The sequence below is a fragment of the Aplidium turbinatum genome, chromosome 3 (assembly GCF_918807975.1).
Source record: "Aplidium turbinatum chromosome 3, kaAplTurb1.1, whole genome shotgun sequence".
NCBI classification, from domain to species: domain Eukaryota; kingdom Metazoa; phylum Chordata; class Ascidiacea; order Aplousobranchia; family Polyclinidae; genus Aplidium; species Aplidium turbinatum.
In genome coordinates, this window is record NC_137474.1 from 3,241,026 (window position 1) to 3,256,111 (window position 15,086).

General features: G+C 37.1%; 1 protein-coding gene across 1 annotated transcript in view; it reads left to right on the plus strand.

Annotated features, from left to right (window-relative positions):
* The first annotated feature begins 4,706 nt into the window (after positions 1-4,706).
* The window catches only part of LOC145767560 (DNA polymerase alpha catalytic subunit-like), a 29,965-nt gene continuing 19,585 nt past the window's right edge, over positions 4,707-15,086 (plus strand). Inside the window, exons 1-15 of the mRNA XM_082579404.1 lie at positions 4,707-4,996; positions 6,600-6,700; positions 6,955-7,064; positions 8,915-9,011; positions 9,197-9,264; positions 9,366-9,491; positions 10,108-10,234; positions 10,691-10,788; positions 11,035-11,194; positions 11,394-11,479; positions 12,448-12,594; positions 13,023-13,187; positions 13,777-13,875; positions 14,355-14,568; positions 14,852-15,006. Coding sequence (XP_082435530.1) covers positions 6,664-6,700; positions 6,955-7,064; positions 8,915-9,011; positions 9,197-9,264; positions 9,366-9,491; positions 10,108-10,234; positions 10,691-10,788; positions 11,035-11,194; positions 11,394-11,479; positions 12,448-12,594; positions 13,023-13,187; positions 13,777-13,875; positions 14,355-14,568; positions 14,852-15,006 — 1,689 coding nt within the window. The 5' untranslated portion in view covers positions 4,707-4,996; positions 6,600-6,663. The remainder of the gene's footprint in view (positions 4,997-6,599; positions 6,701-6,954; positions 7,065-8,914; positions 9,012-9,196; positions 9,265-9,365; positions 9,492-10,107; positions 10,235-10,690; positions 10,789-11,034; positions 11,195-11,393; positions 11,480-12,447; positions 12,595-13,022; positions 13,188-13,776; positions 13,876-14,354; positions 14,569-14,851; positions 15,007-15,086) is intronic.

The following is a 15,086-nucleotide window of genomic DNA, read 5'->3' on the forward strand; positions in this document are numbered from 1 at the left end:
CTGCTGGGTCGTCAACCCCCCACCCCTTTCAAAATTTCTGGCTACGCTACTGGGTAGAATGTTGTCTCTAAAACAAAGTTTGCCTAATTTTGAACGAAACTGCATTAAAAGAGCTAGTTTTGCCAATACCAAACATTCAAATATCTCAGCCAGGAATTAGCAACAAGAAAACATAGAGACTTAGCTTTATTACCGAAAAATGCCCTAGAAAACATGATCTTATCATTTTGCTATGCCACCGGACAGTACCATTTTACAGGAATATTTATACCCACATGTTTGTTGAAAATGCTCTCAGAATGCACCAAATTCAAAGCAATTTTTCAAAATTTTCTGGGGGAGTTCCCCCAGACCCCCCGCTGCTGGGTATCGCCTTTGGCGAAGACGCTGTCGGGCTTTGCCCGCCGCCCGTCAACCTCCCCGCCCTTTTTTTTCTAAATTCCTGGCTACGCCACTGACCGTTTCTATGATAAACTAGTCTAATGTAAACGTTGTATTAAGCCTACGATTAATGTTCTTGCGTGAATATACCCACATTGTGTACAAACGTCGTTTTCGTACATGATTCGGAAGGTAAAAGTTGGGCCCCCTCTAGAATACTTTTTGCCCCCCCTGTTGTTCCAAGCTAGTTACGGGCCTGAACAGACATTGCCGTCGGCTGCAGCGTGGGTCAGATGTACGTCGGAAGGCGTACACCGATGCATAGCGCTCAAGTCTGCTTTCCCGCAATGCAGGATAAAGATAATAAAACAAAACAAAATCAGATGTCATTATCAAACATGACACCAATGCATAGGCAACTTATCATATAGACTTGAAAAAACTATTCTTGTCAATACCTGAAAATAAAATTCTGAAAATGCCATTGCTACTCAGAAAAAACTTAAAGATCAGTCGACGCTGGTTCGACTCTCAGGATGTGCGCTTAAGCCAGCTTAAGCAACGCATTCTAAAGACTCACCATTCAGCGGCACCTAACGGATGGATTAATTCATCGGCAACACCACTTCAACAATCCGACTACTTCACTCTGCCAATCTCGGTAACCGGCCCTGCGTCAAAAACCTCTACAAGTATGCGAACACACCAGAAATAACCTATCGGCTTCGTCAGTCCGAGGATAAAGATTTAAAACCAAACAACCAGGTGTAGAAGGGTCCTAAAAGATACCCGAGAGCCGAGGCATCCCTCTTTGTCGCAAGGGAAGTGAATATGGTAATGGATGCCTCATCAAAAGTATTAGCGATGGATATGACAACAAAAACATTCTGAAACAAATACACATTTTAAAATTAAAAATAGGTCAACCAATTGTATAGTCAACAGAGCAAATGTAAAAAGTTTGAAACACGTGTAGGGACCCGAATGAATTTCCATTGTTTTTAGCTCTCTACAAAATGTAATTCTCACATAACATTTACGTTTCTTAAAAACTAAGTGAGAATAAATAGGCTAGTTGCGTTTCTTAAGAAAACTCACTTGTTGTGCACCGAGATAATATTGATGGATCATTTTTTACTCAAATAACCTTTCACCGGCAGCTTTTCTCAAGTGAGTCTGTTAAAATGGCCAATTATTGCTTATTCAGTATATCCGCGATTCACCTCTGCAATGGAATCTCACTAGCAGGAGTTCAACCTAGTTTGTAAACATTGTTGGAATTTGCCAATTTTAAATTACGAAACTGTTTCTTTTTCCTTTTTCTGAAAGTGCTTTATATACCTCTGCACAAAACAATTTTGACTTATAATATAAGATTTACTCATAAAATTTAATTTTAACAGAGACTCTTAATATTACTGGAAATTAACTGAGACTCATCGTGTTACCTTTGTGCCATCGAAGCTTTGTTACGCCAGCAGCGGTTCTGCTGTTATCAGGGGTTATAAACTTATAATACAAAAATAACCGAAAACCCCTGCATTGGTGCCTTCCGAGTGTTGTCTTGGCAAGAAAGAAGTAAGAAGAAAACAAGAAACTCATCCAAAGAGAAGAATTCAACCAAAAAGGAGTATTAGTTTATAGTCAACTTCACGCCGAAGAACGAAAAGCAAAGACTTTCCGCAATACAACAACGTCAACATTCCATCGAAGAAATCAACTAACGGCAAGTGCTCATTTTAATTTTGTTTTTAATTTAACAATTGCCTTCCATCCATAGCCAAATTTTCAAATGGAAGCGTTAATGTTTTATCTCATATTGCTAAATAATTTCTCATTCACAACACTATTAGACGTTGTAAAAACTACATTGCTAGTTAACTCATACTTGTATGCTTGTCTCGCACACTGTCCTTCATGTTGTATTTTAATGTTAAAGCAAAAAGCGCCATTGCCTATTTCGCAAAAACAACGTCATTCCCCGTCGATCGTCGATAGAGACAAATGCTTGTAATTCAAACGGAACGCCTAACTTTTGTTGACGACTTTAGCTTTCGAATCACAATGCACTAGCAAAAATGGCTTGTTGGAATGAATGAATGAACACGTAGTATTTTTGTTGACAGCCTTTTGGAAAGTATAATGAATTGGTACGCGTTAAACTCTGTCGTATTTTCTCTCATTTATCTTTATTCTCTGTTCTACATAAATTCGGCATAGTTCTTACTATAAATAAATCTCTATTTTTTCTAAATATATACAAATTTGCGCTGGCGCATTTTGTTGACGTGAGACAAAATTTCTGACGTAATAACGCCTTTTTTGATAGCACTGATTTTTACAAGCTACTATGCTTGAACATTTTCTGTTTATTGTCTGAGCAGCGTGGCTAATGGAGCAATCAAGCCCCCACGCAATCTTGTCTGAGCAGCGTGGCTAATGGAGCAATCAAGCCCCCACGCAATCTTGTCTGAGCAACGTGGCTAATGGAGCCCAAACTTGGCCCCCACGTACCCTTTCAAAGCATGTGGCTAATGGTACCTAAATGTGGTCCCCACATAGCTATTTTTTACTTTTATCGAGGTCAACCTGGCATGTTGAAGGGCATGTTTTGACATAGCCTGAGAAATAGCACAGTCTATTCTCATTTGTAAAACAACATTGTTTAGGTCCTCAAATACATTTTACAATCGCATCGCGATACACTGCAACTATAGCAGGTTTTTTTTGCAGCTCAAGCTAAATCGCTGGCTGTATTTTTTGCCGAAGCTTTTTGCAACTTCATAAACGAAGTTCAACTTCTGCACAAGTGCCATCCGTCAGTTGTGGTCAGATATTTTGATTCTCGTCAATCGATCGCGTTAGCCAAATGCGTGTGTTTTTTTTCTCTCTTCGTTTCAATACTCTACCTCTACATTCTTTCAACGTTATCTTGCAACCTTTTATATGTTTCTTTACCTTTTTCTACATCCCAGACGGTATTTCTAAATTATCTCTAATTTGCCACCAATAATTCGACTATTTGCTTTTTTTCGGGATAAGAAGTCCTGTAGTAAGTGCTGCTTTTATTGTTAATTGCTCTTGTGTGAATTCATTCGCTTTGCATTGTTTTGATGTCGTTTTTTATATACTGTTTTAGCTACAACACATTATTTCTGCACCCTGTATTTGTATTACTTTCAGGAGAAATCAACAGAGCATATTTACTGGCAGTGACGCACAAAGCCTGGTTCGATTCGGAAAGCTCGAAACGCAACAAAACACTCTGATGAAGCGAGAAACGAGAAGCCTAATCATATCGAACTCTGAAGTATAAAGACATTATCCGAATCAAGCCAGAGACTTAAAGACGAACACACGCCATGCTCGCATGATTTCTCTTTAAAACAAAAAATATATACATAAAAAAAACATAGCAGGTCAAGGCTTGCTTGCGCCAGACTTTTATCCCATGAAACTTGCGATTATTTTTAACATGCTTCTATAATTTTGTGCCTTTGTTTGCTTATCATTTAACGCCATTTCTTCATGCTTTTTAAAAGGACTTTTCAATCCGATTTTTATGACCTGCAAAACCACATTATTGCATCAATTATCGTGTTTATTTTTTAGTTTTACTTTCACCTTTTTGTTAATTTTAAGACGTGTGATCTTCGATCCCACGGTCTTAAAATTTGCAGGGAGTGATTGTAGGGACCCGAATGAATTTCCATTGTTTTTAGCTCTCTACAAAATGTAATTCTCACATAACATTTACGTTTCTTAAAAACTAAGTGAGAATAAATAGGCTAGTTGCGTTTCTTAAGAAAACTCACTTGTTGTGCACCGAGATAATATTGATGGATCATTTTTTACTCAAATAACCTTTCACCGGCAGCTTTTCTCAAGTGAGTCTGTTAAAATGGCCAATTATTGCTTATTCAGTATATCCGCGATTCACCTCTGCAATGGAATCTCACTAGCAGGAGTTCAACCTAGTTTGTAAACATTGTTGGAATTTGCCAATTTTAAATTACGAAACTGTTTCTTTTTCCTTTTTCTGAAAGTGCTTTATATACCTCTGCACAAAACAATTTTGACTTATAATATAAGATTTACTCATAAAATTTAATTTTAACAGAGACTCTTAATATTACTGGAAATTAACTGAGACTCATCGTGTTACCTTTGTGCCATCGAAGCTTTGTTACGCCAGCAGCGGTTCTGCTGTCATCAAGGGGTTATAAACTTTTAATATAAATAAAACCTAGAACCCCTGCACACGTTTAAATTAAAAATTTAATTGAATGCAAAATAATCACTCACTATTTTGGTGAAAAGGTGACCACTTTGTTCTCATTAAAACAATTTTTTTCATGGTCAGCCTCACACGTTTGTAGTTTACAAAATTTTCGTGATCCAGGTTGAAAAAAAAAGTGATTCGTGCAGGCCCGTTTTCCCAACTTGCAGTTACAAGAACATTTGTAAAAGTAAGTGTGGCAATCTGATACACCTGCAAACAATCAAACTGCTGAAGCGTGAAAAACGTGGTAACGGGTTCGCGCCATTTTCGAGAAAATGTCTAAAAACGCGCAATATAATGGGTTACTTGATGTGCTTTTCCTGAGATGAATAGGTAAGTGAAAAAGTCGTGTTTTAAAACTATATTATCAGCAATCTTCAACAGAAAATTATTTTTTTCTGAAAGCAATCAACATAAACTAAAGCTGCTTTTCCATTTAGCAGCAATTTTTAGTTACGTACCCTTTGAATTTCGTTTTGGCTGATGTTTTCGTTGTGTTTGCTGGATGATCAACTTAATTGATTGAATATGAGACTTCTTTTCATGTGCAATGTTGAAAATTTTGTGAACTATTGTTTTATGCTTAGCAGTCTTGCGAAATAATTTTTTTTATGAATTTTTTTTTTTAATTTTAAACAACCTTGTACTGTAGCTACCTTTATTGCCTCTGAGGCTATGATCACTCTGTCATACAGCTTGTTTTTTTCTCACGTATTTTTAAACAGTTATATCAAGCTGGCTTGAAATTCATTTGAAGTTTGATAGGATCTAGTTTAACACTGCCTGAAACTGAAAGTACCGTATTGAAAAGAAAATAAAGAAAATTGGGTGCAACCTAGTTCGTACCCTGAACAGTTCGGACCCTCAGTTCGTACCCTGAAAAGATCGAGAGAAAAAATTAAAAAAAGCCGAAGTCGCTGATCGCAGTTTAATAGCACAAAGCCGAAGTCGCTGATCGGAGTTTCCGCAAACAAACTCGAGGGTTAGCGGAAACCGCGGAACTGCGGAAAAATATTTGCGGAAGCTGCGATCAGCGAGGGTTAGAGCAGAGCATAGATTACTCGATGATTAGAGTTAGGGTTAGCCGAAACTGCAATTAGCAAAACTGCTGAAAAAATGTTTGCGGAAACTGCGATCAGCGAGGGTTAGGGTTAGAGCATAGATTGCTCTATAGTTCGGGTAAAGGTTAGCGGAAACTGCGGAAAAATGTTTGCGGAAACTGCGATCAGCGAGGGTTAGGGTTAGAGCATAGATTGCTCTATAGTTAGGGTTAGGGTAAAAGTTAGTGGAAACTGCGGAAAAATGTTTTCGGAAACTGCGATCAGCGAGGGTTAGGGTTAGAGCATAGATTAATCTATGGTTAGAGTTAGGGTAAAGGTTAGCGGAATCTACGGAAAATGTTTGCGGAAACTGCGATCAGCGAGGGTTAGGGTTAGAGCATAGATTAGCCTATGCTGGTTAAGGTTAGCGGAAACTGCGATCAGCGACTTCGGCTTTGTGCTATCTTTCTCTCGATCTTTTCAGGAGGAAAATTTTAAAATGTTTGCGGAAACTGCGATCAGCGACTTCCGCTTTTTTTAATTTTTTTTTTCGATTTTTTCAGGGTACGAACTGAGGGTCCGAACTGTTCAGGGTACGAACTAGGTTGCATCCAAGAAAATTTAATTGAAAGTGGCTATACTTACGATGCTGTATGTATAGCCGTTCCTTAATAAATAGCTATTCATTTTATCGCATATAATGTTTGGATGTTCTTTTTTTATTAGTGCTAAGTTTATCTACATTTCATGTGCATAATTACATTTTGCCAAAAATTGCTTTTGAGCACATAATGTCATCATTAAGTGACGCATGTTAACCATGAGCTTGTTCCACCACTCATTGTCATGCACACAACAGTCTTCGTGATTTAGACCAGTATATTTCATATTTTTAGGTCATAGGTTCTGCTTATATATACGATACACTGTGGAAACTGTTCATAAAATAACCAATGCTTCATGGGTCCAACAGGGAATGAAAATGAAGCTACAGCAGGTAACACGTGTTTAGTTTAAAACTCACAATGTCCTAATTTGCTTAGCCTAGGCTTAGTAATATTCAATTTAAAAATCAATTGTAATGGCAACATTAACTTTTAAGAACTATTGCTAACTCTTTTGTGATAAGTGTTTAGGCTTGAAATGCTTTGCTTGGTCAACTTGATAAGTTGACTGTAAGACTTCTTTTTGACAGTGAATGAAGTGTTTTGATGACTGCGTCTTTAACTAAAACATTTTGTTGTATGGAAGGGCTTGCTGTCAATCGTTCTCGTCGTGAAAGAAAAGACAAAACTGGAAGACTAGCAGCTTTAAAACGTCTCAGAGAATCAAAATCAACTGGAGAAAGAATAAAGTATGAGGTACCGGTAGCTATGTTATATACATGTCTTTATTGACTTAAGCTTTTTAAGAAATGTTATTCTGGAGACACTGCCAAATTCTTCCATTGGAGAGCTCTGTAAAAATAAGTTTGCTATTTTCACAGCAATTGATTAAACTTTCCATTACTTCACTTTTATTGTAATACAGCATGTGTTGGTACAATTACAATAGTGGGTCTGAAGAAGGGCCTCTGCAAAAATAATCAACTTTTTTTGCCAAATTTTGTTGCTTGTTCAAACCCATTTTATTAATCTACCCAAAAATGTTCAACATTCATGTTTTCAAAAGTGAATTTAACAAGTGGAAATTTTTGTGTGCTAAGACAATGAAGTATTCTAAAGTAAACGCATTGCTTGCTTAACTAGATGACAATTATAAATTCATCTGAGAAAATGTGAGCTGTGTAAGGAATTGAACTTGCATAGATTTTCAATAAAAAACTACACTGCACAAAACTTTTGTTAAAAAAAGTTTATTATGGTAATTTTTTTGTTGTGAAAAATGATTATTTGAAAATTATTTTTACTATTAGTCCAATCATTTCAACTTACACTTCTACATATATTTACTTTCAATTATAAAAATTCAAGCCTTACATTGTCCAATAAGCTGCTAAAACAATATAAAATAGTGAACATTTTCTGGAGGGCAAATGCTTCACTGGCTCACTGTTTGCTTCTTCAGGTATATATCTTTTTCATTGTACTTGATGTACGGTACATACTACATACTACATATTCATGTTAACTTGGTTTTAATTGTAATGCCCCTTGATTTTTTTTTTAATTTGTGACTGGTGGTAGGCAATTGACGGGTCCACGTCTTTTAGGCGCAGACAGTTAGGCGTCGGTCAAATAGGCGCGCACACTGTGGCGTCTGGATATTTAGGTGCGGAGCACTGTGGCGCCGTTCATTTAGGTGCTATTCCTAGTAAAATCTGCAGATTGTATCAGCTTGACAGGTAGGGCAATGCTTTTCACACAAAATGTTATATTGAACAGAGAAATGTGTTGTTTTGTTAATGCGCGCGTGGTGATGAGGTGCGAGACAACGCTCTACTACTCTTGATATTAACACATCTCCACAGGACATTTGCTATGCATCCTGAACACAGGTTGCAGCCAGATGGAACTTTACTTAATCTGTTATCTTTCGCACTTACTTCTACTCTGTATGGATTGGTCCTGTGGCGATTACGTATGAGACAATGCTTTACTACATGAATACATTTCTATAGGACATATGAACCCTGGCTACAAGTTGCAAGCACAATGGTGCGACTTTGCTCGTTATTAAACCTAGTCAAAGTTTTGACGGAAAACTAAGTTACTCTTCACTCAAGCCTACCACCTGCTTGAATATAGGCTACGGTATATTTTTTACTGATGTTTAGCGTAGTTATTATTTGATTAAAAGTGATCTCAGTCATGTTCGAAAACTTGAATAATTTATTGATAAAGCTTTCGCCGACGCAAACCTGAACTAACAACAAATAAATGCCGAACACGCGCATTAAAATACAATATATGTTTTTTGTTTAATATAACATTTTCTGTGAAAAGCATTGCCGGTTTAAGAAGCTTCACTCACAGAAGCCATAACATATTTTTCTGTTCAGTACAACATTTTGTGTGAAAAGCATTGACCTACTTGCCAAGCTGATACAATCTACATACTTTACTAGGTATAGCACCTAAATGACCGGGCGCCACAGTGCTCCACACCTAAATATCAAGACGCCACAGTGTGCGAGCCTGTTTGACCTGCGCCTAAAAGACTTGCTCCCCAATTGACAATATATCATTGACTGTAATGTTGTGTGCATCAGGTCCATGATGTTGACAATGTTTATGATGAAGTGGATGAAGGAACCTATGCAGGCAAGGTTCAAGAAAGATTGGATGATGACTGGATTATAGATGATGGTATTTAAGTCTCATTATTGCACTACTGTTGAAACTTCATCTTTTAGTATAAAAAATAGCAACCAAATATCGCATACCAAAGCTTTTTCCAGGCAGCCAAAATAAAAATTTGTTTGCAAAAAAAACTGTTCTCATATGTATGAATCACTTTTCGATGTCAGAAAAGATAATGATCTGTTTTCCAGGGCGTGGAGATTATGTTGAAGATGGTCGTGAAATGTTTGACGAAGAGGCGGATTCTTCTGCGCATGGTGTGAGTTTCAAAACTAGTATGTATCATACTAAAGAAGATGACATGTGTTCCTTTGTTCCACTGTGTGTAGTATTTTTTTATTGATGAAGTTTTTTGTTTAGTCAAAAGCAAAGGAAACTACTGCTTCAAAAAGAAGTGCTAATGCCTCTAAAAAGAAAATCAAAGTGGTAAAGTCAAGTGACATCAAACACATGTTGATGGCAAGTGGGACAAAGAAAAGGGCTGAGGTAAAAAGTTTATACTCAAAGTTACTTTTTAACACTAATAGTACCGTAATAAAAAAAACAGGAATAAAAAAAAAACTTCTTACACTTGGAGTAATTATTCAAAAGTTATCACGACAGCCAACTACTGGTATTTTCATGTCAAATCAAAAATTATAAGTACCTTACTAAATACTCGTACAAAATAACATTGGAAATGTTGCTGTTTTTAAATGCAGTGTAAAAACATATCTAATTACTATGCAAGTATCGGGTCTGCTACTATTCGGTGAGTTCCTAACCCCTAACCCTAAAACGGCAATGATAATTAGGTACCCAATAATTTTTTTAAAAAAATGAAAAAATCCCCCGTTAAAGGATCGGACTCACCGAAACGGGCCATTCCGGCAAGTATCGGTTGAGTAACTTTGTTATTGCAGACTGACATGCCGGTTGCTTAATTGTTAAAATCAAACAGTGTAACCAGTCAAACCAGCACCACATGGATACAAATCTACGCAAATGTTTTTCAATTGGAGTAGCAAAATGCCCATCATTTTTTAATAATTTGTGACTTATGGAGTTTGAACCTGTTTTTGATGTGCTAAATTTAGTTCAACTGTGTCTATTTTAAATTCAGAAAAACATTGATTTATCGAAAGATGCATTGTTGGGTGATATTCTTCAAGAAATCAACACATCTGATTCATTGTCTGCACCAAGATCCACTGTTGTCATAAGGAAGAAAAAAAAATTACCTACTCCATGTATGTAAATAACATACTGTACACAATTACCGCAAGTAAAAACTTAGATTTTTACTATGCTATACTTTAGTTAGCATATATTCTGTTTCGTGTTTTCATGTGGGCCTTTGTTAAAATTAAAAAGTGAATGTAGAGATAGTTCATACAAATACAGTTTTGATTTAATTTATCTAAGTAACATTTTCGATCCAATCACTTGTATGCCACAAATTCTTGACAAAAGAGTAACATGTTTGTCCTGGTCTTTATTGTCGTTCATGTGAGTAGCACAATGTTAATTCTGGAAATCCTATGGAATTTGTACTCAATGTCTTTTTACAGATCACAACCTGTAAGCATTAAAGCTGTAGTTTAATTTCAAACAGTCTTTACTGACAAAATCTTTTTTGTCTTGTCACATCTAACATTTTGGTTATTTTTATAGCCCATGATTTTAAAGTCTGTGTCATGTTACAGCTTCATTCGCAACTAGTCCCCTGTCATCAAGCCATTCATCAGTGATGTCACCACCTGCTTCGTTGCCAGGAAGAAGAATGAAACCACGAAAGATTGTGGTAAGTTATGATGTGCGGTGTTGTCCTTTTCAATACTTTTCGCTTGCAAGATTCAAAAAGAAAATTGCCTTTTATAAAATTTGATAGATTTAAGCTTTTTTGGTTTGTCCAATGTCCACTAAGATGAACGGGTACTGCAAATTGCAATGCAATGCGCTCACTTGAACGCCTGTTTGTACTAGCTTTCTATAAAGTCTTTGCACTTTGAGTCTCTTGCTTGACTAACAATACCGTTTTGAACTATAGGCTCCTCCTCTTGAAGAAGCTAGTTCCAGCGCAACTGAAGACGTGTTTCCCCCAGCCAAGCGTTCAAAACCCGACCATCTGCCAGTTAAAGAGGAATCTCTGGATCAAACTCTAAGACTTCCCAATTCACCTACAGTCGATGAAGAGCCAGCCAATCTTGGTATGATACTGGTGTAGCAAACTTGACAGTGATTCTATCACGATCATATTCATGCGCGCATATTGCATATTCGCTGCTCTTTGAGGTGATAATTGTATTTGTTGTTTAGATTTACATAGTTTTTAAATAAGCCAGTGACTGATCATTTTGGCAAATTAATATGAATATCATGGTTAAGTCCACAGCGCTTATCACACAGATTTTCAAGAAGCTGATTTTGAAGATGTGGATTTTGATCAAGTTTCATCTGCAAAAGTAAAGACAGAGCAAAAAAGTGCAGTTAAGGTAATTTGTTTAGTTACTTTGTTTGTAAATGAAAATAATATCAAAAGGTTGTATTACATCATTCATTATGTTATCATTATTTGCAATTGCTTATTTTTTATACGAGTTTTGTTTGTGAAAGTAAAGCTTTATTATAGACTTATTATAAGTAAAAAGTAAAAGCCTTAATATTATTATTATCAAACAAAAATTATATAATATGATCAACAAACCAGTGCAGTAACAAAATAGAATCTTGCCACTTGAGGTGCAATCGACCATAACTTTATATAATTTGTAATCCCGCCAACTAAGCATACCTGTGAGCACATCGGAAATTTAGCAGAAATAAATCTAATAAGGAGTCTGTTTGTTCTTGTCAGTTTATGTGAGAGTCGCCGTTTCAATGTCCATCTCAACTTCAGTGAAGTTAACTTAAACAAAAAATTATTTGGCAACACTGGTCGGAGTCAGCTACCCAGGCAGAAAATCAACCGTTTTTTACATTGATTGAACGTCTGTAGACGTTAAACCAATGTAAAAAAAATGATACATTTGCTGTCTGGGTACTGGGTAGTTATAAATCGAAAAGTCGGATGCGTTTATTTTTTTTTGCCCGATTTTGCCAAGTTATGGCCGATGAATCAAAGCGCTGCCATGGATTAGTTTGTCATATGCACTGCTTCCTGTTCGGGTCTGCTACTATTCGGTGAGTCCGATTCGGTGAGTTCCTAACTTCTAACCCCTAACCTTAACTCCTAACCCCTAACCCTAAAACGGCAATGATAATTAGGCTACGGTACCCGATAATTTAAAAAAAAAAATTGAAAAAATCCCCCGTTAAGGGATCGGACTCACCGAATTGGACTAACCGAATCGGACTCACCGAAACGGGCCATTCCGTTCCTGTTCCATAGTTAATAGTTATCCATTTCGCAACTGTGACGTTGCTGAACATGGAGCCAACTATAATCAATTACATTTTATAGGAATCAGCCACGTCCGAAGTCTTCATGGAGCAGTTGTCATCACTGGGATGGGAAACCGTCAAAGAACACGCCGAAGACGCGATCAATGCTGACACCGCTATCGACACAACACACTTGCCGCTGTTTACCCAAGAAGATGGTGAACAAGTATGTGGGGTAGTGACTAGTGAACCCTCCTTAAAACAGCTACATTATCCCTCAAACAGCAAATCACTGTAAAAAAGCGGCTGGTTTGCTGTCATATATTCGAGATTGCCCAATCGTCATCGGTACATTACTGTATTTTGTGATAACTTTAGTTGTAAATTTCCAAGCAGTGGTTAGATAGCACTATATGAACTATATATCTTCGTCTGTTTTACGTGTGACAAGTATGATGTTGCTTGTTTAATTTCTCTCTAGGTAAGTTTAGTGAGAGGTTAAATTTCTACTTTCGTATCTTAAATGTATGTAACTATAGTATGTATGCAATGCACCCTGTGCATTCATTTAAGAAGCACAATTCGGCCATTACAGTTGCAAACAGATATACTTCAATCATGCCATAACACATCCACTAATGCTTAATGTACCAGGTGTTTCGATTTTATTGGTTGGACGCTTACGAGGATCAATTCAAGCAGCCCGGCGTCGTTTATCTCTTCGGAAAAGTGTTTGTTGAATCTGCCAAGCGTCATGTCAGCTGTTGCGTCACAGTCAAGAATATTGACAGGAAAATTTACGTTCTTCCAAGAGAAACAGTAAGTTAAAAAACTTATTGATTCTCTTATTTATAGTGGCGCAGAATCAGCTGAGAAACATCGTACGCTATCTGCTGTCAAAAAACGAAAACATCGCAAGGCCCGAGCCTCAAGCAGCCCTAGCCAACCATCCCTCCAGTGTCCATCCTGCAGTAGAAGTCTCACCGCACAGATAGGCCTCATCAGCCATCTCCGCACTCATGTAGCCTACACTGACCAAAGTCAACACTAAAAAAAAAGCTTGATCTCAGTCTCATTGGCCATCTTCGGAAACGAAGAGCGAACATCATAGTTTCGTGAGATAACGTCGTTTTAGTTTCTGTGTGTGTTATTCTGGGTTTGTTTTTTCGCTGAGACTTTTCCGTCATTTGTCCAAAATGACTTGCAAAAGTTCGGTCATTTTTAGTCATTTTTGGTTATACAGTGTATAGTCAATTGACTGTATATTTTTTTGGACATTTTGACCGAATTGACTATATTTTTTCGGACATTTTGCTAAAAAATCGGTCAATGACCGAAAAAAAAAACCCCAGGTGTTATTTTCCGTAGTTGTTGACTCGCGTATCTTTATCCTCTACTGTGTTTGCAGAACCGCAAAACGGGTGAAAGTGTGTCGCCGCAAGATGTCTACCAAGAGTTCGATTCTCGAGTTGCAGAGAAAAACAAAATTATGAAATTTAAAACAAAGGTGGGTTGACTTTCATTGCAATTGTAAGCATAACCTGTTCAGTGTACAATGTACATGCGAATGAAAGACTCAAAAGTAATGATTAGCTATTAAGAGTGCTTACTTTTTGCTACTGAAGTTTCACTTGCTTTATGATTGTCAATTATGTACGGCACTTTGAGGGCCAAGAATCATCGTCTGACGTACTGACTACTGGCCCCTTGTTTCAATATAATAATTCGCTGCACAATTATATCATGTTTACTGTTTAGTAAGTTAGTGTGATACATTTAACATTGCGCCTCGATTGTGTGAAGTTTGGTCAATTGGTTATACTCTGCTTATAGTTGTAGATTGTTTGGTTAGAGAGGTTACTTTTTTCAACTATGAATAAACATAGCTGATAAAGGCTATATGTGTAATCGAAAACGCTTGCTTTAGTTTACTTTTTATGTTAAATATTGTGATGGTGTTCAGCTAAGTCTGTTTATAATATTTAGATGGTTGAGAAAAAACATGTCTTTGGATCTCCCGACATTCCCCATCAAGCAACTTACTTAGAGATTAGCTATCCAGCCGAGTATGCACAGCTACCTTCTGAACTAGAGGGCGACACCTTCCGTTGCTTGTTCGGAACGCATCAGTCGCCACTTGAATCACTGCTCATCGAAAGGAAAATGAAGGGGCCGTGCTGGATCGACATTGCCAAGCCACGTACTGTTGTGTTTGTTGTAATTCGACGATAATATATGTTTCGGTTATTCAATGTTTGAACCAAAAGGTTGCCGACAAAATTCTGTAAGTTTCGGTGGTGTGACATAACTTTTTGAAATTGAACTTTGTGCCTGACTCTGAAAGCATTAGCTATCTTCGTGGGTCGTTAAACTACTACTCATGACGCTTGAATGGTTACGTTTTATGTCCCGTTTAGTTAAATCATTTTTTTTTTCAATTGATTTTTTAATCTTGTTTTAATTGTAACACGTTTCAATTCTAGAATCGAACAATGCCTCGGTGAGCTGGTGCAAACTAGAAGTCACTGCCTTGTCCCCTTCTGACGTCACTGTGGTTGATAACCTCTCTCCCCCTCCTTTGGTTGTCATGGCGATGAGCATGAAGACACTTCCTAATTTAAAGACTCATCAGAACGAGGTACAGTTATTCAATAGTTACTAATAATGTAGACGTGTGTTGCGTAACAATAGTGTTGTGTATGTGGCCAGGCCTAAAAT